The sequence below is a fragment of the Heterodontus francisci genome, chromosome 27, assembly GCF_036365525.1.
Source record: "Heterodontus francisci isolate sHetFra1 chromosome 27, sHetFra1.hap1, whole genome shotgun sequence".
In the NCBI taxonomy this organism is placed as follows: domain Eukaryota; kingdom Metazoa; phylum Chordata; class Chondrichthyes; order Heterodontiformes; family Heterodontidae; genus Heterodontus; species Heterodontus francisci.
In genome coordinates, this window is record NC_090397.1 from 13473600 (window position 1) to 13499573 (window position 25974).

Consider the following 25974-nt stretch of genomic DNA (forward strand, 5'->3'; position numbering starts at 1 on the left):
CTAAAGTGTTTCAAACTTTAAGAATGCTGGTGATGGGTGGATAGAGACCAGATCCATTGAGATTTTGAAGTGCAAAATAGTGACAAGGGAAGAGGTAAACACTTGAACTATGAAGTAAATGCTTGTCTATAGGATACTTTATCTGCAAAGAGCATTGAATTTGTATTGTATTGGTAGTTGCAGATGAGGATTACTAGTCAGCTACTGCCAGTTTAAATACTTGTTTTCAGGTTAACAAAAATCAATGGGGGGAACATTGGACACCGCCTAGGTAATTTGAGAAAAATCAGTTTATTTTGAAGTTTTTTTTAAAGTTAACTTGGTAAATACACAACTTTGTAAGACTCGGTCAGGCTGTCTCAAAACTTAGATGACTTTTTTTTTTAAAGTGAAAATGAATGCATGTTTGTAGTTGCTGCTACTGTCATTTGCCTATTAGTATGATGGGAATAAATATCCATTATGCACGGGAGAATAGTTACAACTTCATTAACAAACCATGCCTTGGCTTATGGCCTAAGTTGGCCATTGCTTGTTCTTTAGGGAACATCAGTGTGGTAGCTGTCAATGCTCTACTTTCCTCTGTTACTTGGGAGAGAAAAATGATTATTGCTATAGTTTGAAGAATGCCTTCCTTGCAGCAGCAGCAACCTAAAGAAATTCAAACTTGCCCAGCCTTTGTTTTCTGTTCCTGTTGAAACTGGGTTCTAGGAATGCATGTGTACTTTGACATTAGTTCAGCATTTATAGCACAAAACATGCATGCTGAAGTCTCCAGTTGGACACTTGCATTTTTTGTACCTGATTTCTTGGGGAAAAAAGGTAATTGAAAATTCCAGATTTTCCCTCAATTGATGTAAATCACTTACTAATTCTTCACTGGAGATTTGATTTGTTTTCTACCAAAAAAAACTGATATCCAGGTCTATCCTCAGGAGCAATTTAAGGTATGAATTAAAGTTGTGCAAGAAACATCAAACACATTGCCTTCGTGTGTGTATTCTGCAGCTTATTGGTACCAATAGTTGGCAACAGTGAGTTATATAGTCAAGAAATTCAGTGATAAGATTGATTACTGTTTCTTTCCTGCAGGGAAATTCAAGTTGCCCCATCTGCAGAGTTGATGTGAATTTGGAGTCATCTTGACAGGCAAAAGAGCTATGACTTAGTACAATAAAATTATTATTTTTTTGTTGACTTGAATCAGTACTCTGTGTATTCAGCAACTTTGCCATAGATATAAACAATGTTTCCATAGTTTTATTTCTGTGACAATTCTCAGTATTTCAAATGTACAGATAATTCAATTTGTATTGTTTAATGTCTTTTAGGAGTTGATTGCTTTGAATAAAAGCAAAGACCAAAAAAGGACATGTTTTTGGATTGTTTTTAACATTTTTACTTGCTGTGTAAAGTAGATACATTTTGTACTGTTAATTACAGAAATTTTCACTGTCATGTTTTACAGCTCATTTTTCAGACTTGTCTGCCTCAATAATTTTAATGTACCTTAAGAGCTTGAGTTAGAAGCATCAATCTAATGAAAGTAAAGTGATTGCTCAGGTTAATATGCTGCATTTAAGAACTGATTTCTTCAACAGGTAGAAAACTACAGTTGTAGGATTGCCTATTCACAAAAGGGAACTTCAAGTTGCAGTGAGATTTTTTGGGGTCATAATTTTTCTGAAGTGATGTAAATCTTCACTGTTAATATTTTGGAGCTTCCAGTGCAGGCAAGGGTAGGAGTAGCTTGAACAGTTATTAAGAGGTTGCCTACTGATGCTGAGGACTAAGGTATTTGATAGAATCCAAACACATTCCCTCAGCAGTCTGTCTGAATTGCCCTGGGCTGGTTCTTGTTAGTGACTAATTTGAATGCCATTGATTGCACAGGAGTTCATTCATTGATCTGGAAACCCCCAGTGACTACTTTTTTTAAAAAAAAAAGTGTAGTCACTCCCTCAAAACCGAAAGTGCTTTATCCTTTTCTAAACTTTTTTCCAAATTGCAAGATTATATAATTTATAAATTGGGATAATCTCAGATTTGAATAAATCTGGGGTTGTGTGCAGTTTGTGAAGCCACCCCTTTATTAATATTGCATGGCTTCATAAATTGGCAGATAAAACATGATTTGCTGCATTTTCCTACAGTTTACCACTGGAGACCTTGACCACATTTAAACCAAAATATGAAAGGGGAAAATTTGTGCATATGCTATCTTGTTAGTTGCAAGTTTTCGGTAATTGTCAAATTGAGTGCCATTCATAGGATAGTGTTTGCTATTTTACCAGCCTGTGACTCTATCAATAGTATGAACAGTAATGTAATGAGCCAGTTAAAACTAACATCCAGCAAGGGGTATAATGTTTTGTAAACTCAGCATGCTGTCATTGAGTAATTGTAACTGCCCTAAATAGCCTGGGTTTACATAGATGAAGTTGAATAGCTGAACTATATTTTTTCTTGTATTTTCTGTCCAATGTACCAAGGATGTCATTCTAATCAAACATTACTGAATAGCTTGTTGAGATGTACATGCTTTGAATCTGTTGTAATATGTACATGTCAACTTGTTTTGAATATAATTTACTGAATATGGTTTAATTTGTAGTAGTTTTTCTGTTATTTTAATGCTAATAAATGCAGTATTATGACCAGGTGAGGAGGGGTGACCAGGCTCCCCTCTTGTTGTTTCCTCTTATTTGACCAACAGTGTTACTTTTAAACCGTGGATGTGCTTACCACTTCAGTGAGTGTTTAGCTTTTTTTACCTTTGTGATTGCAAAAGAACCAATTTGTTGGAATCTGGAACGCACTGCCTGAAGAGTTGTTAAAGACAGGAACCCTCAACATTTAAGAAGTAATTAGATGAGCACTTGAAACACCATAGCATACACTGCTACAGGCCAAGTGCTGGAAAATGGGATTAGCACAGACAAGATGGGCTGAAGGGCCTGTTTCTGTGCTGTATATCTTTGACTCTGACAGGTGGTCTTGAGTTTAAACAAAGTTTATTGTGCAAAAAAAATAAGCCTGATCTAAATAAAATAAAACTCCTCCCCCTCCCCTATTAGCTGCAACACATTTACAGGACATTAATCGTTAGCTGGGATTTCCCAGTTATTTTGTCCCTATAGTGTTGTGCTGTGTTCTTGAGTCCAGGGCTTTCCTTGCTGGTCCTTCTGCTCTCTATAACCACGTGATGTGTCTTTTCACTCTCGCTCCATTACATCAGTGACTATCTTGTCCTGTGACAACTGCCAATTTAGCATCACCACATCCCTCCTTTGCATGGCAATGAACTGTGAAAAGGAATAAAATGGACTGATGCCATTGCAGAGAGCTGTAATGGACTTAAGGGTCTCCTTCTGTGCTTATAAATGTCTTGCATACTACTGGTACAGAAACAGAGGCTAATAGTGATGAGACTGAGACTTTTCAAAATTATGGCCTGTATATAGTACATGTGGCTAATGCATTCAGGATAGGAAGACCCAGAGGGAGGCCTATAAAAGCAGGTTAGATGACAGCAAATATTTCTTCCAGATGGCATCAATTCTATGGAACAGGAACCCAGGTATTTGGTGGTTGTATATTATGTCCTTTATAAATAGGTGCTCCTGTTACTGAAGCAGGACATTGCAGTACACCAGGGAGGAGTTGGTTGTTTGTCAACTGATGCAGAATGCATAACCATGGTTTCTTCCAGCCTGATCCACTTTTGAGATCCAGGGTGGCGATGGGGGAAATACCTTTGAGTTTCACTAAAAGTGGTCACAAGCTTAGTGTTTCTAGAGGTTAGGGAGGACAGTGTGAGCAAAGATGGGCTTTTTCCTTTTTCTCTGCTTGATCAACCCTCAAGTTTCATCCATATCTCCTTACATTGAGAGGAAGGCATCATTGTTATATATGTACCTTGGAACTTTTTTATTCTCTCATGGGATGTGGGTGTCGCTGGCCAGGCCAGCATTTATTGCCCATCCCTAATTGCCCTTGAGAAGGTGGTGGTGGTGAGCTGCTGCCTTAAACCACTACAGTCCATGTGGGGTAGGTACATCCACGGTACTGTTGGGAAGAGAGTTCCAGGATTTTGACCCAGTGCCAGTGAAGGAATGGCGATATAGTTCCAAGTCAGGACAGTGTGACTTGGAGGGAAACCTGCAAATGGTGGTGGTCCCATACATTTGCTGCCCTTGTCCTTCCAGTTGGTAGAGGTCGCAGGTTTGGAAGGTGCTGTCTAAGGAGACTTGGTGTGTTGCTGCAGTGCATCTTGCTGCCACTGTGCGTCAGTGGTGCAGGGAGTGAATTTTTGTAATAAAAACAAGAAATGCTGGAACCACTCAGCAGGTCTGGCAGCATTTGTGGAAAGAGGAGCAGAGTTAACGTTTCGGGTCAGTGACCCTTCTTCGGAATTTTTGTGAATGTTTGGTCAATGGTCGCCCCTAGGATGTTAGTGGGGGATTCAGCAATGGTAATGCCATGAATGTCAAGGGGATGGTTAGATTCTCTCTTGTTGGAGATGGTCATTGCTTGCTACTTATGAGCCCAAGCCTGGATATTGTCCAAGTCTTGCATTTCTACACAGACTGCTTCAGTATCTGAGGAGTCATGAATGATGCTGAACATTGTGCAATCATCAGTGAACATCCCCACTTCTGACCTTTTATGATTTGAAGGTCATTGAAGCAGCTGAAGATGGTTGGGCCTAGGACACTACCCTGAGGAACTCCTGCAGTGATGTCCTGGAGCTCAGATGATTGACCTCCAACAACCACAACCATCTTCCTTTATGCTAGGTATGATTCTAGCCAGCAGTTATCCCCCGATTCCCATTGACCTCAGTTTTGCTCGGGCTCCTTGATGGCATACTCGGTCAAATGCTGCCTTGATGTCAAGGGCAGTCACTGAAGGATGGTTTTCTCGTGTATCAAGAATGCCCTAGTGAACTTTTCACAAAAGGTCAAAGACTTTCATTTATATAGTCCCTTTTGCCACCCCTAGACATCCCAAAGTGCTGTACAGCCAATGAATTTGTTTTGAAGTGTAGTCACTTGTAATGAGAAATGTGGCAGCCAACTTCCACACAGCAAGATCTCTCAACTGACGAGATAATATAAAATCTGATTATTTGATGTTTGTTGAGGAATGAATATTGGCCAAACCAGGGAGAACTTCATGGGATCTTTTACATCCCATTTAATGTCTCATCCAAAATACAATACCTCCGACACTCCAGTACCATTGTACAGGACTCCCTCAATATCGGTCTAGTTTATGTGCACTGGAGTGAGCCACAATCTTCTGAATTAGAAGTAAGAACACTACCGTTGAGCCAAGGCTGACTATTATAGGGACTCTCCTGAAAGAAAGTTAACGTAGAATGGGAAAAAAAACAATGTTGTGAGGAACAGCATTTTGTAAGCCAACTAACTAACTAGCTGGCTAACCTGGTGACCTAACCTGCAGGCCATAACACTGACAATTGGTATAAAAGTTCACCTAGGGCATTCTTGATGCACTAGAAAACCATCCTTCAGTGACTGCTCTTGACATCAAGGCACCATTTGACCGAGTATGCTTATAAGCACTTAGAAAGTGAAAACATTGTCTTTCATAGTATGATACATATATAAGGAAAAATTACTACAGTAATGTTTAATCAAAAAATTAACACAAAATTGCTATCAACTGAATGTTAACCAAAAATACTTATACTCATTTGAAACTTTAATGATTTACAGTAATTATCAAATTCAGCAGCAATTGATATGTTCTGGTATCAAGTTTGTTGCATCAAACAGGCCAGATATCAAGGCAAAAAAACATCCATCGTGTATTGTGTTCACAAACCCGTTTGCACCAATGTTTTATTTACAAATGGTGTACATATTCTGGTCTGCTTAAAGACTACAACAGCTAATTGTATTGCACTGTTTTAGTATTAATGTGCATTAATTGACACTTTTAAAAATTAGTTTGTCTCTAAAATGAGATTAATATAATCAGAGATGATCTGCGTCAAAAGCCAACATTGAGAACATGGTTTGGATTTGGTTTATCTATTGGCAGAATGATTGTGTGTTCCATCTAGATGGGGCCCATTCAGTATTGTGAAAGCTTGTTGACCTGGTAAGATTTGGCTGACTACTGAGCAGACATTATACCTTCCATGGAAGTTTGAATTTTGAAGCATTCAAAATGGTAAAAGTACCATTCTTAATTAGCAGATTGAAATAAGAACATCTATTTTGAGAAGTACAGATAGGTGCAGGCAATATAAACTGGATCACAGAACCACATACATATGCAAAGATACATTCTGCATGTCTAAGGTTGCTCCCACCATAAAGTCAGTCATTCATTATTCTCATAATAACGTTGTTTCATCGCTCTGTATTTCTTAAGATAATACAAAGCTTCCAGTTCCTTTATCACAAACTGTCCCCGAGCTATTAGTTTCTTGATTTCCTCAGGATCTGTAACATCTTTATTTTTAATGAAAGCCTTCTTGAGATGAGCTCTGAAGTAGTCTTCTCCTTTTGGATATTCTTTGCCAAGGTACAGCAGCTTTAAGACAAAATGTTCATCTTTTAGTCAAGGGTAGTGCATTTTTTTAATTCTTGCATTTTAAAGAATTAAATCTAACGTGTATCTTTCATTATATGCTCTTCCCTCCAGTTAACCAGTGTGATACTTTTTTTTCAGCTTCTAGCTCCAGTTTAAAAACTGGGAAACAAACTATTAACTTCCAAAGAATTTTGTTTCCAAGACTTGGGGTGATCTGATAAGTTGATGAAGGGAATAGATTATGTTCCAGTTGACAGTTTATCCCATTAAGTAGGTTAGAGAGGACCAGGGTCACAATCTCAAGTTATATAAGGCCAGATCTAGGTTAGATGGCAGGAGGTGGTTCTTTTCCCAGAGAATATTAGACCTCTGAAACAGGCTGATTGCTCATGCAGTGAACAATGATTTGCTGAACTCCTTTATACACTGGGGCAGACATTACCTCATGCAAAAAGTAAGCATAGCATAAAATTCAGGGCCAGGGTGATCTTAGGTGAATAAAAGGCTTTGTTAAAAGTTCTATACAAAAGCTAGTTAATACATTAGTTGAGCACAGACTATCTTTAATTTTGTCTCTATTGTCCCCAATAGTTAACATAGTGATTCAGACTTGCATTTTATCTCAGGTTTTCTCATTTCCAGCAGCTTGGCTCATGTTGCACTATTGCCCCATGTTGCACTATTGCCCAAGTCAGCAGCTCGAGCTCAAATCTGAGACTTCAGCATATAACCAGACTCACACTTAAATGAGGTACTGATGGGAGCGTTACACTGCCCGTAGTTTTTTTTTTGTTCATTTGTGGAACATGGGTGGCCCTAACACGGTCAGCCTTTAAGTAGGGAGTTCCAGAAAGAAGTGACTGTCTAAGACAGGATGGAGTATAACATGGTGAGGAACTTACGACGTGATGGTATTCCACATATCTGCTGTCCTTTATCAGTTTAGATGGTGGAGGCAGCAGGTTTGGAAGGTGCTGCTGAAGAAGGTATTGCAGTGTATGCTGCAGACAGCACACTCTAGCCATGACATGCCAATGCAGGAATGGATATTTAAGCAGTGGCTGGGCTGTTGATTGCTTTTCTGGGATGACATTGAACTTTTGAGTGTTACAGCTTCACCTGTTTAGGTAAGTGGAGTATTCAATCATACTTGTACCTTTTGTAGGTGGCAGAGAGACTGGGGAGTCAGGTACTAAGACGCTACAGAAAAGCTAGTCTCTGACCTGCTCTAGTAGCCATGACATTTATGGGGCTGGTCCAGTTAAATTTCTGGTCAATGGCAACCCCAAGGATGTTGATGGGGGAATTTGATGATAATGCCACTGAATGTCAAGGAGAGATGGTTAGACTCGCTCTCTTGTTGGAGATAGTCATTGCCTGCTGAATGTTACTCCATCAGTCAAAGCCTGGGTTTTGTCCTGGTCTTGCTGGATATGAATATGAACTATTTATCTGAGGAATTACAAGGGGAGCTGAACACTAGGAAATCATCAGCAACCAGCCCCGCTTCTGACAGGAAGCAACTGAAGATAGTCGGCCCTAGAAAATTATTCTTTAATTTTTTAGGTAATGGTAAAATCACAGTTGTGTCTAATTGCAATTGCAACAGTGATCACCAAGTACTAATTTGGAATGAGCAACTCAATTGATTCTTTATCTCTCTCCATCCTAGCCTAAGCAGGAGCAGGCTGATTACAGTGTACCTGCTGGAGCCCTAACTAATGCTGGTTAACACATACAAGGGTTGACATGGAAATTTCCTGTTCTACAGGATTCAGTCCACCAATCAGTGGCTCGACCTGCTGAATCATGACTGCAGATTCATAGCTAAACAATCTTACAGTGGATGATCAGAAACTTACATTTTTATACAGTTTTATTACTTCACTTCTTAAAGGATTTGCCATGTTCAAATGAATGTTTTTCCAGCTGGTCTTTCACTGTTACTGTAACAAAACAGAAGGGCTCAGGTACATTAAATGGCAGCTTTAGCTCAGTAGTAGCATACTTCCCTGAGTTAGATCATGTGTTCAAGCCCCACTCCAGGACTTGAGCAGAGAATGTAGCTCAAGGAGGGGACATGATTAGAGCTATATAAAATTATGCGAGGCATAGATAGGGTAGATAGTCTGTTTCCCATGGTAGGGGTGATTAAAACTAGAGGGCATAGATTTAAGGTGAGAGGGAGGAGGTTTAAAGGGGATCAAAGGAGTAAATTTTTCACACAAAGAATAGTAGGTATCTGGAATGAGCTGCCTGAGGAGGTGGTGGAGGCAGCAACAGTAGCGACATTTAAGAGGCATCTGGACAGGTACTTGAATGAGCAAGGCATAGAGGGATATGGAATTAATGCAGGAAGGTGGGATTCGTATAGATAGGCATTATGGACGCGGTGGGCCGAAGGGCCTGTTTCTATGCTGTATGACTTTGAGTGTTAGGTTCCTCTGCCTCTCAGGTAGATGGCAAAGATCCTATAGGACTATTTCAAGATCCAGGAAGTTCTGGTGAACAGAAGGTCATTCATTTCCTTGCTGGTTGTGGGACCTTATGGTATGCAAATTGGCTGCTGTGTTTGCCTAGAACATAACAGTGACCACACTTTTAGCGGTTGTAAAAGGCACCTTATATATAAGTTAAGTCCTTTCTTATTTTGCTAGTACTCATCTGAAATAGTTTGTCGATACCAGTTACTCTTACCCCTCCCTATTATATTCACCTTGAATTTGCTTTTCAAGAGTCTGAAACCAAAGCCCAGAATTAAAGAACCAACAAATTTCACAATGTTAGGATGCAAAAGGTAAAGATGACAATTTATTTTTCAAATTGTGTCCCTCGTCCCCGGCTATCCCAACCATGGATTAGTGAGAACTTCTCTACCTAAACAATAGTAAACCCTGTTCCATTACCACCAGGAACCTTTCAACCGCTGCCCCTTTCCCAGTGCTATGGATGAACCCCACTATGTGCAGCCTGTCCCCTGCTCGTCATGCGGAGCTTCAAACTCGATATTTGAAACAAGTGAGCAAACACAATAAGTTAACATACAAAGTGACCGACAAAACAGCAAAAATAATTAGATTATCACAGATCAAACATCATAAATGGTCACTGAAGTAACCTTCTTTCACCTGTTTTTTGTGATAGTTTGATGATTTTCAAGTGAATGTTGTGGGGAAAAAAAGTTACGTAGGTTTACAAATGAAAGTTACATTTGCCTATTTGAATCCCTTTGACCTGATTTCTGTTGTACTGACAACACCTAGACCCTAATTTGCCCCCACCCGGCTCAGTCCAGCCCTGCCTCGGCTCTCCCACCAGCCCCCGATTCCACCACAACCCCCGGCCTCTAACTGGAAACACGGCCCGGTGGCAGTAGCCACTCTGACCCCAAGGGGGAACGGTTTCCATGGCTGACAGTCACCTAGCCTCAATGCCAGCGATCACCTTCCCCTCTCCGTGGCCCGGACTCACAGGCCAAGGCCGGAGAATCTGCTTCCCACCTACCCACAGCAGACAGAAAGCCAAGCCCAAGTCACAGCCACTTTCACCATCCGCCTCTCCGCTGTGGGTAAACAAGCGCCGCAAACTGACACCCGCCTCACGACAAACATTTTGCGACAGGGGCGGAGGCTGGCCTTCGCAGTACGGGAGGGGGGGGAGCGTTTCCTAGCAACGGAGGAACAACTGTAAACACATCCTGGCAAGCCCAGCTCCGATGGAAGGTTACCAACCTGAACCGTTAACTCCGATTTTCTCTCTACAAATGTATTTCCAGCATTTTCTGTTCTTTTTGTAAACAACGCCTGCAGCAAGAGACAAGATGGTGAGTTTGTGCAGGGATGTGGGGGGGGTGGTGGTGGGGGTGAGAGCTGGGGGCTGGAAGGCAGCGTGCATGCTTAATATGAATATCATAGTTACTAATAAATCTAACAAGGAATTCAGGAGAAACCTGAAGTGATGAAGGGTGGATGAGAGTAGTATTTTTTCTCCAAAAATATACTTTATTCATAACATTTATAAAAATACTTTACAAAACATGTTCAAATTGGACATTTCATAAAGTGCAATACATTACATGAGGTGCCTCACTACACTTATCATTTCAGGTTATATTTACAAGTACATTTGTATTACATACCAAAAACATTCTCTGGTGCATACAGGGTTTAACACGGTTTCCAGCCCCTTGGGACACTATGGGGGGAGGGCCTTACACAGTGGCCTTGTCCCAGTGAGCCTTTGCGGCGGCAGCCCCAAACATTAGTGCGTCCTACAGCATGTAATCCTGGACCTTGGAATGTGCCAGTCTCCAACACTCGGTCATGGACAACTCTTTGCACTGGAAGATCAGAAAGTTTTGCGCAGACCAAAATGCGTCTTTCTCCGAGTTGATGGTTCTCAAGCAGCAGTTGATATTTATCTCTATGAGCTCCCTGGGAACAGCCCATAGAGCACAGAGTCCTGCATTACAGAGCTGCTCACGATGAACCTCAACAAAAATCACTGCATCTCTTTCCAGACCTGCTTTGCAAAAGCACATTCCAGAAGGAGGTGGGTGATGGTCTAGTACACTTGATGCTGTCTGTATGGACTTTCAAAAAGTCTTTGGTATACTACATAATAGACTTAAAAGCAAAATTATAGTCCATTAAAGCAGCAGTGGCTGCGTGGTACAATAATGGCTAAGGGAAGAAAAGCAAAGAAAAGTGGGGAGAGTTGCAGAGAACATTTGCAGGGCATGTGGAAAGAGCAGGGGTTTGGGGCTAATTTGATATCTCTATCAAAGAGCCAGCACAGTGTCTGCGTGGGTTTTCTCCGGGTGCTCCGGTTTCCTCCCACAAGCCAAAAAGACTTGCAGGTTGATAGGTAAATTGGCCATTATAAATTGTCACTAGTATAGGTAGGTGGTAGGGAAATATAGGAACAGGTGGGGATGTTTGGTAGGAATATGGGATTAGTGTAGGATTAGTATAAATGGGTGGTTGATGTTCGGCACAGACTCGGTGGGCCGAAGGGCCTGTTTCAGTGCTGTATCTCTAATCTAAAAAAATCACAGGCACAATGGGCTGAATGTCTTCCTGTGCTGTATTATTCGATGATTTTTTTTATCAGAGAGTGGTGAAAATATGGAACTCGCTCCTACATGGAATGGTTGGGATGAATAACGTAGATGCATCAGTTCTGGGGAGCAAGTGGATGGATAATTGTAACCTAAATGCATGGTGGGAAGCTAACAGGATTAGATCAGCAGCACGATTTTACTTTCCAGTGACTTCAATGAAATTGGGTGGTCTGTAGAACAGGCAGCTGATTCGGTCCCATCAGTTTTCCCACTGGGAGACTTAGGTTAAAATGGCTCCCTCTGTCTTCACTCGTCTGATTTGGGGTATCTTCTGTAGTCATCCATCCGATACGATAGCAGTACTTATTGTTAATTTTGGGCTGCCCCAATGTACACAAATGAAGTGAAATCCCAAGTGTGCCACATGACTCAAACCACAAAGTGATATCAACAAATGGCAAATCCAGGACCAGATGGTTTTCACCCCAGGGTTTTAAAGGAAGAAGGTGAGAACATTGCAGATGCACCAACTATAATATTCCAAAGTTCTCAATTTGAGAATGATTCCTTTAGATTGAAAATTTGTGCATGTCACTCCACTATTTAAGAAAGGTGGGAGAGAGAAACCATGGAATTATAGACCAGTTAGCATAACATCTGTTGTCGGGAAATTGCTAGAGTCTATAATTAAGGATAGGGTGACTGAATACATAGGACCATAGAAAAGTTATGGCACAGAAAGAGGCCATTCAGCCCATCGTGCCAGCGCCGGCTGAAAAAACTAGCAGCCCAATTTATTCCCACCTTCCAGCACCTGGTCCTTAGCCTTGCAGGTTACAGCACTTCAGGTGCAGGTTCAGGTACCTTTTAAATAAGGTGAGGATTTCTGCCTCCATCACTGATCCAGGCACTGAATTCCAGACACCTACCACCCTCTGGGTGAAAAAGTTTTTCCTCATGTCCCCTCTAATACTTTTACCAGTCACTTTAAATATGTGCGTCCAGGTGATTGACCTCTCCGCTAGGGCAAACAGGTCCTCTTGTCTACTCTATCTCGGCCCCTCATAATTTTGTACACCTCAATTAAGTCACCCCTCAGCCTCCTCTGTTCTAAGGAAAACAACCCTAGCCTATCCAATCTTTCCTCATAACTGTAATTTTCAAGCCCTGACAACATTCTTGTAAATTTCCTCTGTACTCTCTCCAGAGCAATTATATCCTTCCTGTAATGTGGCGACCAGAACTGTACGCATTACTCTTGCTGTGTTCTAACTAGTGTTTTATACAGTTCCAGCATTACATCCCTGCTTTTGTTTTCTGTACCTTGGCCAATAAAGGAAAGCATTCCATATGCCTTCTTCACGACTTTATCTACCTGTTCTGCCACCTTCAGGGATCTGTGAACATGCACTCCAAGGTCTCTCTCAATATCCTCCCATTTATTGTGTATTCCCTTGCTTTGTTAGCCCTTCCCAAATGCATTACCTCACACTTCTCCGGATTGAATTCCATTTGCCACATTTCTGCCCACTCAACCAAACCATTGATATCATTCTGGAGTCTACAGCTATCCTCTTCACTATCAACTACATGGCCAATTTTTGTGTCATCTGCAAATTTCCCAATCATGCCTCGCACATTTAAGTCCAAATCATTAATATATACCACAAACAGCAAGGGACCCAATACTGAGCCCTATGGAACGCCACTGGAAACCACCTTCCATTCACAAAAACTTCCATCCATCGATCACTACCTTTTGTTTCTTGGCGCTGAGCCAATTTTGGATCCAGCTCACCACATTTCCCTGTATCCCATGGGCTTTTACTTTTCTGACCAGTCTGCCATGGGGTACCTTGTCAAATGCCTTACTAAAATCCATGTAGATAACATCCACTGCACTACCCTCATCTACTCCTTGTTACTTCCTCAAAAAATTCAATTAAGTTAGTAAGACATGACCTCCTTAACAAATCCATGCTGACTATCCGTGATTAATCCATGCCTTTCTAAGTGAATGGCGGGGCAGGCTCCATGGGCTAAATGGCCTACTCCTGCTCCTATGTTCCTATTCCAACCCTCTTGCACTAAAGGCCAACACACCAATTGCCTTCCACATTGCTTGCTGTACCTGCATGCTAACTTCCTGTGTTTCATATGAATGTAGAAACAGGAATGGGCCATTCAGTCCATCGAGCCTGCCCCGCCATTCCAGAAGATCATGGCTGATCATCCACTTCAATGCCTTTTTCCCACGCTATCCTCATATCCCCTTATGTCATTTGTATTTAGAAATCTGTCAATCTCTGCTTTAAACATACTCAATGACTGAGCTTCCACAGCCCTCTGGGGTAGAGAATTCCAAAGATTCATAACCCGCTGAGTAAAGAAATTTCTCATCATCTCTGTCCTAAGTGGCTTCTCCCTTATTTTGAAATTGTGTCCCCGGTTCTAGACTCCCCAACCAGGTGAAACTGCATCTACCCTGTCTATCCCTTTCAGTATTTTGTAGGTTTCAATGAGAGCACCTCTCATTTTTCAAAACTCTAGAGAATACAGACCCAGCTTCCTCAATCCCTCTTCATCATTCCCGCCATCCCAGGAACAGGTCTGGTGAACCTTGGTTGCACTCCCTGTATGGCAATAATATCCTTCCTAAGGTAAGCGGACCAAAACTGCACACAGTACTCTAGGTGCGGTCTAACCAAGGTTCTATACAATTGAAGCAATACTTCACTACTCCTGTACTCCAATCCTCTTGTGATAAAGGCTAACATACTATTAACCTTCTTAATTGCTTGCTGCACCTGCATGTTAGCTTTCAGTGGCTTATTGACAAGGACATCCAGGTCCCTTTGTACATCTACATTTTCTAATCTCTTACCATTTAAGAAATACTCTGCGCTTCTGCTCCTCCTACCAAAGTGGATAACCTCACATTTTTCCACATTATATTCCATCTGCCATGTTCTTGCCCACTCAGTAAATCTGTCCAAATCCCCTTGAAGCCACTTTGCATCTTCCTCACAATACACACTCCCACCTAGTTTTGTGTCATCTGTGAACTTGGAAATACTACATTTAGTCCCCACAGCCAAATCATTAATATATATTGTGAACAGCTGGGGCCCAAGCACTGATACCCACAGTACCCCACTTGACACAACCTGCCAACACAAGAATGACCAGTTTATTCTTACTCTCTGCTTTCTGCCTGTTAACCAATTCTTAATCCATGCCAGTATATTACCTCCTATCCCATATGCTTTAATTTTGATAAACAACCTCCTGTGGGGGACTTTATCAAAAGCCTTCTGGTTAGCACTGCAGCCTCACAGCTCCAGGGACCCGGGTTCGATTCTGGGTACTGCCTGTGTGGAGTTTGCAAGTTCTCCCTGTGTCTGCGTGGGTTTCCTCCGGGTGCTCCGTTTTCCTCCCACATGCCAAAGACTTGCAGGTTGATAGGTTAATTGGCCATTATAAATTGCCCCTAGTATAGGTAGGTGGTAGGGAAATATATAGGGACAGGTGGGGATGTGATAGGAATATGGGGTTAGTGTAGGATTAGTATAAATGGGTGGTTGATGGTCGGCACAGACCCGGTGGGCCGAAGGGCCTGTTTCAGTGCTGTATCTCTAAAACTAAAAAACTAAAAACTTCTGAAAATCCTAGTGTACCACTTCCACCAACTCCCCTTTATCAATTCTGTTTGTAACATCTTCAAAAAACTCCCAACAGGTTCGTCAAACATGATTTTCCCATTCATAAATCCATGTTGACTATGCCCAATCAGATCATTATTATACAAGTGTCTATTTATCACATCCTTTAAAATAGATTCTAGCATTTTCCCAATGACTGATGTAAGGCTAACAGGTCTGTAATTCCTTGTTTTCTCTCTCCCTCCCTTCTTAAATAGTGGGGTGACATTTGCGACCTTCCAACCTGCAGGAACCGCTCTAGAATCTATAGAGTTTTGGAAGATGATCACCGATGTATCCACTAATTCCATAGCTACCTCTTTCAACACTCTAGGATGTAGATTATCAGTTCCTGGGGACTTATCAATCTTCAGCCCCATTAATTTCTCCAATACAATCTTCTTATTGATGCTAATTTCCTTCAATTCCTCATTCCCCCTAATCCCTTGGATCTCTAATTCTGGGAGATTTCTTACATCTTCCTCAATGAAGACAGACACAAAGTAATCATTTAGCTTCTCTGCCATTTCTCTATTCCCCATTATAAATTCTCCTGACTCTGCCTGTAATGGACCCACATTTGTCTTAGCCAAACGTTTCCCTTTTACGGACCTATAAAACTTTTACAGTCTGTTTTTAAATTTTTTGCTAGCTTACATTCATATTCTATTCTCCCTTTCTTTATCAGTTTCTTGGTCTTCCTTTGCTGTATTCTAAAATCCTCCCAATCCTCACATTTACTAATATTTCTGGAAACTTTATAGGCCTTTTCTTGTAATCTTATACAATCCTTAACTTCTTTTGTTATCCAGGGTTGAATGCCTTTACCTTTGGCGTTTTTGTGCCTTGAAGGAATGTATACTTGATGTAAACTGTGTGATATTTCTTTAAAGACTATTCATTGCCTATGCACTGTCATACCTTTTAATGTATTTTCCCAATCCACCTCAGCCAATTCGCCCCTCATACATTCATAATTTCCTCTGTTCAAATTTAACACCCTGGCTTCAGTTTGAACTACCTCACTTTCAAATATAATGTAAAATTCTATCATATTACGGCCACTCATCCCTAAAGGTTCTTTTACAAGATTATTAATTAGCCCTTTCTCATTGCATAATACTAGATCTAAAATAGCCTGTTCTCTAGTCGGTTCCTCAACATACTGCTCTAGAAAACCATCCCTAACACTCTCCAGAAACTCGTCCTTCACAGCATTAGTGCTCATTAGGTTTACCCAGCCTATATGCAAATTGAAGTCACCCATGATTACTCTATTACCCATGCTACATGCTTCTCTAATCTCTTGATTAATACAATGCCCCACATTACCACTACTGTTTGTTTATTTTTTTATTCATTCATGGGATGTGGGTGATGCTGGCCAGGCCAGCATTTATTGCCCATCCCTAATTGCCCTTGGTGGCCTATAAACAACTCCTACCAATGTTTGCTGCCCCTTTCTGTTTCTTAGCTCCACTCATACAGATTCCCCATTTTGTTCTTCCGATCTGAGATCCTCCCTTACTAATGTACTGATCCCATCCCTTATTATCAGCACAACACCACCTCCTTTTCCTTTTTGCCTGTCCTTCTTAAATGTCGAATATCCTTGAATATTCAGTTCCCATTCGTGGTCACCCTGTAGCCACGTTTCCGTTATAGCAATTAGATCATACCCATTTACCTCTATTTGAGCCTTTAACTCATCCACCTTGTTGTGAATGCTGTGTGCATTCAGGTAGAGTGCCATTAACATAGTCTTTTTGGCATTCTGCATTCTAAGCCTAGTTGATGCTCACCTTTGTTTCCTCTGCCTTCTAATGTCACTTGTTACTTTTCTACCTCCTGTTACTAGCTTTACTTCCTTCCAATTTGAGCTACCCCAGAGGTTCCCACCCCCCTGACAAGCTAGTTTAAACCCTTCCCAATAGCACGAGCAAATCTCCCTGCGAGAATATTAGTTCCGGTCCTGTTAAGTTGTAGCCTGTCCATCATGTACAGGTCCCACCTGCCACAGAACCAATCCCAATGCCTCAGAAATCTGATGCCCTCCCTCCTACACCAATTCTCCAGCCAAGTGTTCAATCGATCAATCCTTCTATTCCTATTCTCACTAGCACGTGGCACTGAGAGTAATCCTGAGATTACTGCTTATGAGGTCCTGCTTTTTAATTTCCTTCCTAACTCCCTAAAATCTTCTTTCAGGACCTCATCCCTCTTCCTACCTATATCATTGTTACCAATGTGGACCGCAGACTCTGTCTGTTCACCCTTACCCAAAAGGATGTCCTGCAGCCGCTCCGTGACATCCTTGACTCTGGCTCCAGGGATGCAACACACCATCCTGGAGTCATGTTTACTGCTGCAGAAATGCCTGTCTGAACCCTAACTATCGAATCCCCTATCACTATTGTTCTTTCACTTTTTTTCCTCTCCTCCTGTGCAGCTGAGCCACCCATGGTGCCACAGACTTTGCTCTGGCTGCACTGTCCTGAGGAACCATCGCTCTCACCAGTATCCAAAATGGAAAACAGTGGCGCAGTGGTTAGCACCGCAGCCTCACAGCTCCAGGGACCCGAGTTCGATTCTGGGTACTGCCTGTGTGGAGTTTGCAAGTTCTCCCTGTGTCTGCGTGGGTTTCCTCCGGGTGCTCCGGTTTCCTCCCACAAGCCAAAAGACTTGCAGGTTGGTAGGTAAATTGACCATTATAAATTGTCACTAGTATAGGTAGGTGGTAGGGAAGTATAGGGACAGGTGGGGATGTTTGGTAGGAATATGGGATTAGTGTAGGATTAGTGTAAATGGGGGGTTGATGGTCGGCACAGACTCGGTGGGCCGAAGGGCCTGTTTCAGTGCTGTATCTCTAATCTAATCTAATCTAATTAGCAAACAAGATAGATCCAGGGAACTCCTGCACAGCCTGCCTGGATCTCTTATACTGCCTGGCGGTCACCCATTCCTTCTCTGCCTGCATGCTGCTAACCTACGGTGTGACCACTTCGCTAAACATGCTATCCATGTAGTCCTCTGCCTCGTGTATACACCACAGTGACTGCAGCCGCTGCTCAAGTTCTGAAACCCAAAGCTCAAGCTTCTGCAGCCGGTGACACTTCTTGCGGTAGTGTTCGTCTAGGACATATGGGTGCGTCCATGACTTCCCAGATACCGCAGGGCGTACATTCCACTTGGCCGAGCTGACCTGCCATAATGTAACTTTAAAAACTTTTTATTTTCAATGAAAAGTAAAATAATTTACCAGTTACTCAACAATCAACTTCTTCCCCCAGACCGAAGAGAGAGGCAGCTACTGGAGGCTGAAAAAAGGTAGAAGAAAGAAAGAAAGGAGCCCCTCCCTCACACATCAAACTCCCACTTTACACTCTGTGCACTCAAATTTATTTTCTTCTTAATTTATAGTTCTCCGTCTTACTGAACTCTCTCAATTACCAAACTCCCTTCTTAACACTCTGTGCCCTCCAGCAGCACTCAATGCAGACAAACAGCACTGAGAGTCCCCTCAATTTATGCTCTGAAAACAATGCTGTGCCAGCTCTGCTAGAGGTCTGCTAAACTCAGAAACCAGTTTAAGCTAGCTACCTAATTAACGAGCTACAGTTACTCTTAGAGTGTTAGTATACCCCTGTTTAAAACCGCAAGAAACCTAACTTACCTCTTAACTGAAACAGGAATTTCAATTAATTGCTAGATGTAAACAAAACAAAACAAAAACTAGTCTTGAAAGAGTAACTCTTAAAATTCACTCACTTACCAAACTCCCTTCTTCACACTCAGTGCACATTCATGTACAAGCTCGCCCAAATCCCTCTGAACACCAACATTTAATAGATTCTCAACATTTAAAAAAAAATGTTTTTCTATTCTTCCTACCAAAGTGAATAACCTCACATTTCCACTCATTATACATCTGCTATCTTCTTGCCCATTCACTTGACCGATCTATACTCTTTTGCGTACTCTCTGGGTGTGAAATTCTTTTTTATAGCACAACTTCTGGCAGAGCTGTACAGACTACATCGACTCCCCAGGGGCAGGCAGTGCCCTAGGTTGCTACCTATACAGCCTGTGTGGCATTTTCCATTGATATTGTTGACGAAACCCACACAGGCTGCACAGGTAGTGGCACCTGATGCTGCCTGTCCCTGGGGAATTGACGTGTCTGTGTAGCGCTGCTAGACAGCACTGCATGAATTATTGCCTTTGCATCCTCCTCGCAGCTTACTTTTCCACCTAACTTCGTATCATCAGCAAACTTGGATACATTACACTCAGTCCCCCCATCTAAGTCATTAATATAGATTGTAACTGGTAAGCTATTCTACTTATAATAAATAGTCTGTAAAGTTAAGGTATGGCAGGTCAGCTTGGCTGAATGGAATATACAGGCTATGGCATGTGTGAAGTCATGGACGGACCATGTGTCCGAGACAAACACATCTGCGTGAAGTGTCACCAGCTCCACAAGCTTGAGCTCCAAGTTTCGGAACTCAAGCAGCAGCTGGAGTCACTGTGGTGCATCCGTGAGGCAGAGAACTACATGGATAGCATGTTTAGAGAGGTGGTCACACCACAGCCTAGGAGCATGCAGACAGCTAGGGAATGGGCGACCGCCAGGCAGTCTAAGAGAACCAGGCAGGTAGTACAGGAGTCCCCTAAGATGATCTCGCTCGCTAATCGGTTTTCCATTTTGGATACTGGTGAGGGTATTGGTTCGAAGAGGAGTGCAGACAGAGCCAAGTTTGTGGCACCACAAGTGGCTCAGCTGCACAGAAAGGAAGAAGAAGAGTGGAAGAGCGGTAGTGATTGGGGATTCATTAGTTAGGGGAACAGACAGGCTTTTTGGCGTCATAGACGTGATTCCAGGATGTTGTGTTGCCTCCCTGGTGCCAGGGTCAAAGATGTCACTGAGTGGCTACAGGACACTCTTCTGAAGGAGGGTGAACAGCCAGAGGTCGTGGTTCACTTGGCACCAATGACGTAGGTAAGAAGGGGGATGAGGGTCTGAAAGCAGATTTTAGGGAGCTAGGCAGGAGATTAAAAAGCAGGACCTCAAAAGCAGTAATCTCAGGATTACTCCCAGTCCCACTTGCGAGTGAGAATAGGAATAGGAGAATTGAGCGATTGAGCACGTGGCTGGAGAAACTGGTGTAGGAGGGATGGCATCAGATTTCTGAGGCATTGGGACCGGTTCTGGGGCAGGTGGGACCTGTGCAAGATGGATGGGTTGCATCTTAGCAGGACTGGGATGAATATGCTCGCAAGGAGATTTGCTAGTCCTGTTGGGGAGGGTTTAAACTAGATTGGCAGGAGGATGGGAACCTGAGAGGGAGCTCAGATTGGAGGGAAGCAAAACTGGTAGCTTGTTAGGGGTGTGGGAACCAGGAGCAAATATCGGAGAGGAATACCAAGATGCACAGAATACTGGGGGCGATAGATAGTACGATAGTAGGGAGTAGTAAGTTATTAGGTGGGATCAGAGTAAGGGAGAAAATAATAAACTCTAAATCAGGGTTAATGTGCATGTATGTGAATGCACAGAGTGTGGTTAATAAGCTTGGTGAGGTACAGAAGCAGATTGTCATGTGGAATTATGACGTTGTGGCAATAACAAAGACCTAGCTCAAAGAAGGGCAGGACTGGGTGTTAAATATTCATGGACACAAGGTGTTCAGGAAAGATAGGAAAGGGAAAAAAGGGGGAGGGGTGGCGGTATTGATTAAGGAAAGCATTGCAGTACTGGAGAAAAAGGATGTCCCAGAGGGGTCGAGGACAAAATCAATTTGGCTAGAGCTAAGGGACAAAAAAGGTGCAGTTACATTGCTCGGTGTTGTCTATAGGCCACCAGCTAACGGGAAGGACATGGAGGAACAAATTTGCAAGGAAATTACAGAGAGGTGCAAAAATTACAGGGTAGTTATAATGGGGGACATTAATTATCCAAACATAGACAGGCATAGTAGTAGTGTAAAGGGCAGTGAGAGGCAAGCGTTCTTACAGTGTGCTCAGTAAAGTTTTCTATAGCAGTATGTTGCTAGTCCAACAAGAAAGGAGGCACTGGTAGACCTGGTTCTTGGGAATGAGATGGGCCTTGTGGATCAAGTGTCAGGAGCAGAGCATTTAGGGGACACTGTTCACTGTATCATAAGGTTTAGGTTGACTATAGAAAAGGACTAAGAACAATCCGGAGTAACAATAATTAACTGGGGGAAGCCAGTTAATGGGGTCAGAATGGAGCTGGGGTGAATAAATTGGAGTCAAAGGTTGGCAGGAAAAACAGTAGCTGAACAATCAAGGTATGTTCCCTGAAGGGGAAAGGTAGGGCAAACAAATCCAGAGCTCCCTGGATGACAAAATAAGTAGTGATTAAGATAAAGAAGAAAAAGTGTCCTTATGACAGATGCCAGGTAGAAAATGCTATTGAGAACCAGCCAGAATACAGAAAGTCCAGAGGGGAAATGAAAAAGCAAATAAGAGAAGCAAAGAGCGAGCATGAAAAGAGACTGTCAGCTAACATTAAAGAGAGTCCCAAAGTTTTCTATAAACATATAAATAATAAAAGGGTGGTAAAAGGAGGAGTGAGGCCGATTAGGGACAATAAAGGGGATTTACACATGGAGGCAGAGGGCATAGCTGAGGTATTAAATGGATACTTTGCATCCGTCTTTACCAAGGAAGAAGATGCAACCCAGGCAATGGTGAGAGAGGAGGTAATTCAGACACTAGAAGGGTTTAAAATCGATAAGGAGGAGGTATTGGACAGGCTATCTGTATTTAAAGTGGATAAGGCACCAGGACCAGATGAGATGCATCCAAGGATACTGAGGGAAGTGAGAGTGGAAATTGCAGAGGCACTGGCCGTAATTTTTCAGTCTTCCTTAGACTCAAGGGTGGTGCCAAAGGACTGTAGAATTACAAACATTACACCCTTGTTCAAAAAAGAGTGTAAAGATGAGCGCAGCAACTACAGGCCAGTCAGTTTAACTTTGGTAGTGGGGAAACTTCTAGAAAAAAATAATTCGGGACAAAATTAATAATTGTGTGGGCAAATGTGGGTTAGTTAAGAAAAGCCAGCAAGCATGTACTAAGAGAAAATCATGTTTAACTAACTTGATGGAGTCTTTAGAGGAGGTAACAGAGAGGGTTGATGAGGGCAATGCTGCTGATGTGGTGTACATGGACTTTCAAAAGGCGTTTGAGCAAAGTTATAACTCATGGAATAAAAGGGCCGGTAACAACATGGATACAAAATTGGCTGAGTGACAGGAAACAAAGAGTAGTGGTGAATGCATGTTTTACGGACTGGAGGAAGGTTTGTAGTGGAGTTCCCCAGGAGGCAGTTTTAGGACTCTTGCTTGTCCTGATAAATATTAATGACCTAGACCTTGGTGTACAGTGCACAATTTCAAAGTTCGGAAGCATTGTGAACTGTGGTGAGGCCAATGTAGAAGTCCAAAAGGACATAGACAAGTTGGTGGAATGGGCAGACAGGTGGCAGATGAAGGTCAATGCAGAGAAATGTGAAATGATTCATTTTGGCAGGAAGAAGATGGAGAGACAATATAAAACAAAGGGTACAATTCTAAAGGGGGTGCAGGAGCAGAGGGACCTGGGTGTATATGTGCATAAGTCATTGAAGGTTAAGGACAGGTTGAGAGAGTGGTTAATAAAACATACGGTATCCTGGGCTTTATTAATAAGGGTATAGAGTACAAGAGCAAGGAAGTTATGTTGAACTTGTATAAGACACTAGTTCAGCCTCAGCAGGAGTATTGCATCCAATTCTGGGCGCCGCACTTTAGGAATGATGTGAGGACATTAGCGAGAGGACAGAAAAGATTCTTGTGAATGGTTCCAGGGATGAGCAGCTTCAGTAATGAAGATAGATTGGAGAAGTTAGTACTGTTTTCCTTGGAGAAGAGAAGGCTGAGAGGTGATTTGATAGAGATATTCAAAATCATGAGGGGTCTGGACAGAGTAGAAAGAGAGAAACTGTTCCCACTCGTGAAAGGATCGAGAATGAGAGGGCACAGATTTAAAGTATTTGGTAAGAGAAGCAAAAGTGACATGAGGAAAACCTTTTACACACAGCAAATGGTTAAGGTCTGGAATGCACTGCCTGAGAGTGTGGTGGAGGCAGGTTCAATTGAAGCATTTAAAATGGAATTAGACTTGAAAACCAAAGCACAGACTGCTGATTTAAATTGATGTTTTAGGCTCCATTTATACTGCTCTTGTTTTGCATCCCTGCAATGTTATTTTCAGTGTATATCAACACCAAAGTGGCAATAGACCACAGAATAGTGCTGAGCACACTATATTACTGAGGTGTGAGGTCTCGTACACCAAGATGTTGCACATCTACCTGTGTCAACGACATTGTAGTCTAAATCCAGTCTTACGAACCTGTTTAGTTTGTCTTTTCAGCGTAGACAATTTTAGAGCTACAGTAACTTGTAAGCTGTCTGATTCTTTCCGAAATATCTCACTGATTCTCTTTTCTTTTCTTTCTGGTGCCAGGCATTAAAGCAAAAAAAGAAAAAAATGGTATGGAGACAGGCAGGTATAGTGGTAGTGTGTTGATACAGCCATTATAGATTTAGACTTCTTTTACTGCCGTTATTAGATTCTATCCCGTAGTTTTCCCTGGCATATATATATGCACGTGAAGAGGAGTAACGTTCAGAGAGAAGCTGTGTTTTGGAAAGAGGGATATTAAGAAAAACTGTTAATATGTTTAGAATTATGATGCTGGCATCTGAAAGTTAAAGGTTCTAACTCTCCCTTGATCATGTAATGTTATAGGAGTTGGAAACACTGTAATCTGTTCTGACTATGAAAAGTGTTTTTTCCCTTTACATTTGGAGTGATACTAATAATAAAAGAAGGGTCACTTTTGAGCCACCCGATTGGTTGGCAGAGGGTGGCTTTTTTGGGAAGTCCATCGGCCAGCACTTGCAGCCATTCAGTCAACCAGTTGCAATAACAATTGTGTTGCCATTTCAAAGGGACTACTTTTTTTTTCCAGTTATGTACTTATTACCGAGCACTTACTTGTCGCAGGCTTTGTGAAGGATTTCATTCATGCTGATCACAGGAGGGAGAAAGGTTTCCTTGTATGGTCAGGCCTTTTTTTAAGAAGCCATACCTGCTTTTGGGAAGAGTAATGCAAACCAATATTTTTCTTTATTTTTCTCTATGAGCAATGTTGCTGCAGAAGAATTAGCATATATAAGAGACAGACCATTGAGGTATTGGTTTCAGTGACAGTTGGCATCATCAAACACAGTGGCATCAGGTAGCCACAGCAGCCATTAGATGGAGTCTGTGTGCCTGTCCAAAAACATTGAGGGGAAGACATTTGTTTATTCCCCAGGGCGAGCAGAGCCACTGGCTGCCACTTGTGCGGCCCGCATACTGTGAGCATTGATATCAATGAAGAAGCGGTACTACGTGAATGAATTTCTTCCCCTGAAAATTCTAGTGCACATGTGCCTAAATCCGTGAGCTCTTTAAGCACCAATTTAATTTCTGAATTACATTCTTGGAGTTCACCGCCCAGAGTCATAAGATAGTATATTTTTAATAGTTGGCATGTATTTGCTCTGTTCACATTGATGAGTGCATAAACATTGTGGGGTAGAATTTCCGCTCTTGGAATTGCACTAGTTAGGTCAAGTTTCAAGTTTCTGCTGAAATTCATTTGCATAATCACAAACATAAAATTTTCCATGAACCAATGCAACTGGGCAGCATAAAAAAGTTCCTTTTTTTCCTTTCCATTAACAAATATTCCTTGATGTATTTAGGAGTGGTAACCTGGAGCAGTTTTAGTAATGCAGCTGAAAATAGATTTATTAGGTGTCCAGTACTCCACCTATGAGTAACCTGATTTAAAATCACTAAAACTGACTTTTAAAAAAACTATACCAAACCATTTAATAGTTTAATTGGTGCACACCTTATTAAATATTTTTTGATAATGAAATAACTTTTAAAATGTGCCAACTAGTGCCCGTGCATCTAAGAAAATAAGCACAATTTGAAGAGCCTTCCTGAACCAGTTCAATTGGGCGGAATTGCGCAATTTTGACCTAGGGGCTTGGGACGTTTCGTGGGTGAACTGGATCTTGAACCAGCATGAAAGATCGCGGCAATGACAAACGCAAGTGGTTTTGGGTGTAATTCATCTGCGTTTAAAATTCCCTGATCTTTTGCATTGGTTTGGCTGATTCTGCCCGGATTGCACTGATATAACAAGGGAAATAAGCAGAAAGTCGATCCCTGTTTCTCTCCGAAAAACTGCTATCCTATATAGAATGCATTTAAAATTCTCCTGCTTTAACGTAAATTTCCCATTAAACATGTTTTTCCACTATCAATCATTTGAAACTGCAGCCTGGTGGTGTGCTGGGGCAGGGTGGAGGTGGTGTGGGTAAAGACGTATCCTGATTGACTGCATCATAGATGTGGTAAAATTTGTCTTATGATAAATTACAAGGAAAGTCTCCAGAGATTCTAGTTACCTCCTAGTCACAGACATTGGTAAAGAAACAGGGCACTCTTGTGGGGTGTATGTTGTGTGGGAACTAAAAAAGGAGGGCATAACAACTACTGTGACTT

General features: G+C 41.9%; 3 protein-coding genes across 17 annotated transcripts in view; 2 read left to right on the plus strand and 1 right to left on the minus strand.

Annotated features, from left to right (window-relative positions):
* si:ch211-59o9.10 (uncharacterized protein LOC561841 homolog) overlaps positions 1–2648 on the plus strand; it is an 82199-nt gene extending 79551 nt beyond the window's left edge. For all 11 annotated transcript variants that reach the window (XM_068058860.1, XM_068058850.1, XM_068058854.1 and 8 more), the window contains one exon: positions 1093–2648. In XM_068058860.1, the coding sequence (XP_067914961.1) occupies positions 1093–1146 (54 nt within the window). In that variant the 3' untranslated portion in view covers positions 1147–2648. The remainder of the gene's footprint in view (positions 1–1092) is intronic.
* Positions 2649–5633: 2985 nt separating this feature from the next.
* Positions 5634–10174, minus strand: LOC137384974 (electron transfer flavoprotein regulatory factor 1-like). 4 transcript variants are annotated; one of them, XM_068059698.1, is made up of 3 exons: positions 10075–10174; positions 8433–8516; positions 5634–6570 (listed from the first exon to the last, which is right to left on the minus strand). In XM_068059698.1, the coding sequence occupies exons 2-3, from the start codon at positions 8475–8477 to the stop codon at positions 6358–6360; spliced, it is 258 nt and encodes an 85-aa protein (XP_067915799.1). In that variant the 5' UTR covers positions 8478–8516; positions 10075–10174; the 3' UTR covers positions 5634–6357. The 4 variants fall into 4 exon arrangements, with proteins under 4 accessions (XP_067915799.1, XP_067915800.1, XP_067915802.1 ...); XM_068059699.1 differs by having other exon boundaries at positions 9992–10079; XM_068059701.1 differs by lacking the exon at positions 10075–10174 and adding an exon at positions 10042–10063.
* An 80-nt stretch (positions 10175–10254) lies between these two features.
* dnai7 (dynein axonemal intermediate chain 7) overlaps positions 10255–25974 on the plus strand; it is a 121560-nt gene continuing 105840 nt past the window's right edge. The window contains exons 1-2 of one of the 2 annotated variants that reach the window (XM_068058879.1): positions 10255–10393; positions 23872–23898. In XM_068058879.1, the coding sequence (XP_067914980.1) occupies positions 10391–10393; positions 23872–23898 (30 nt within the window). In that variant the 5' untranslated portion in view covers positions 10255–10390. The remainder of the gene's footprint in view (positions 10394–23871; positions 23899–25974) is intronic. The other variant, XM_068058880.1, reaches the window with a different exon arrangement.

Excerpts from the sequence above, each read along its gene's own strand:
- LOC137384974 (XM_068059698.1), bottom strand. The coding sequence starts at position 8,477 with ATGGCAAATCCTTTAAGAAGTGAAGTAATAAAACTGTATAAAAAT. Across the intron at positions 6,571-8,432 it reads TAATAAAACTGTATAAAAAT|CTGCTGTACCTTGGCAAAGA; the intron begins GTAAGTTTCTGA and ends TTTGTCTTAAAG.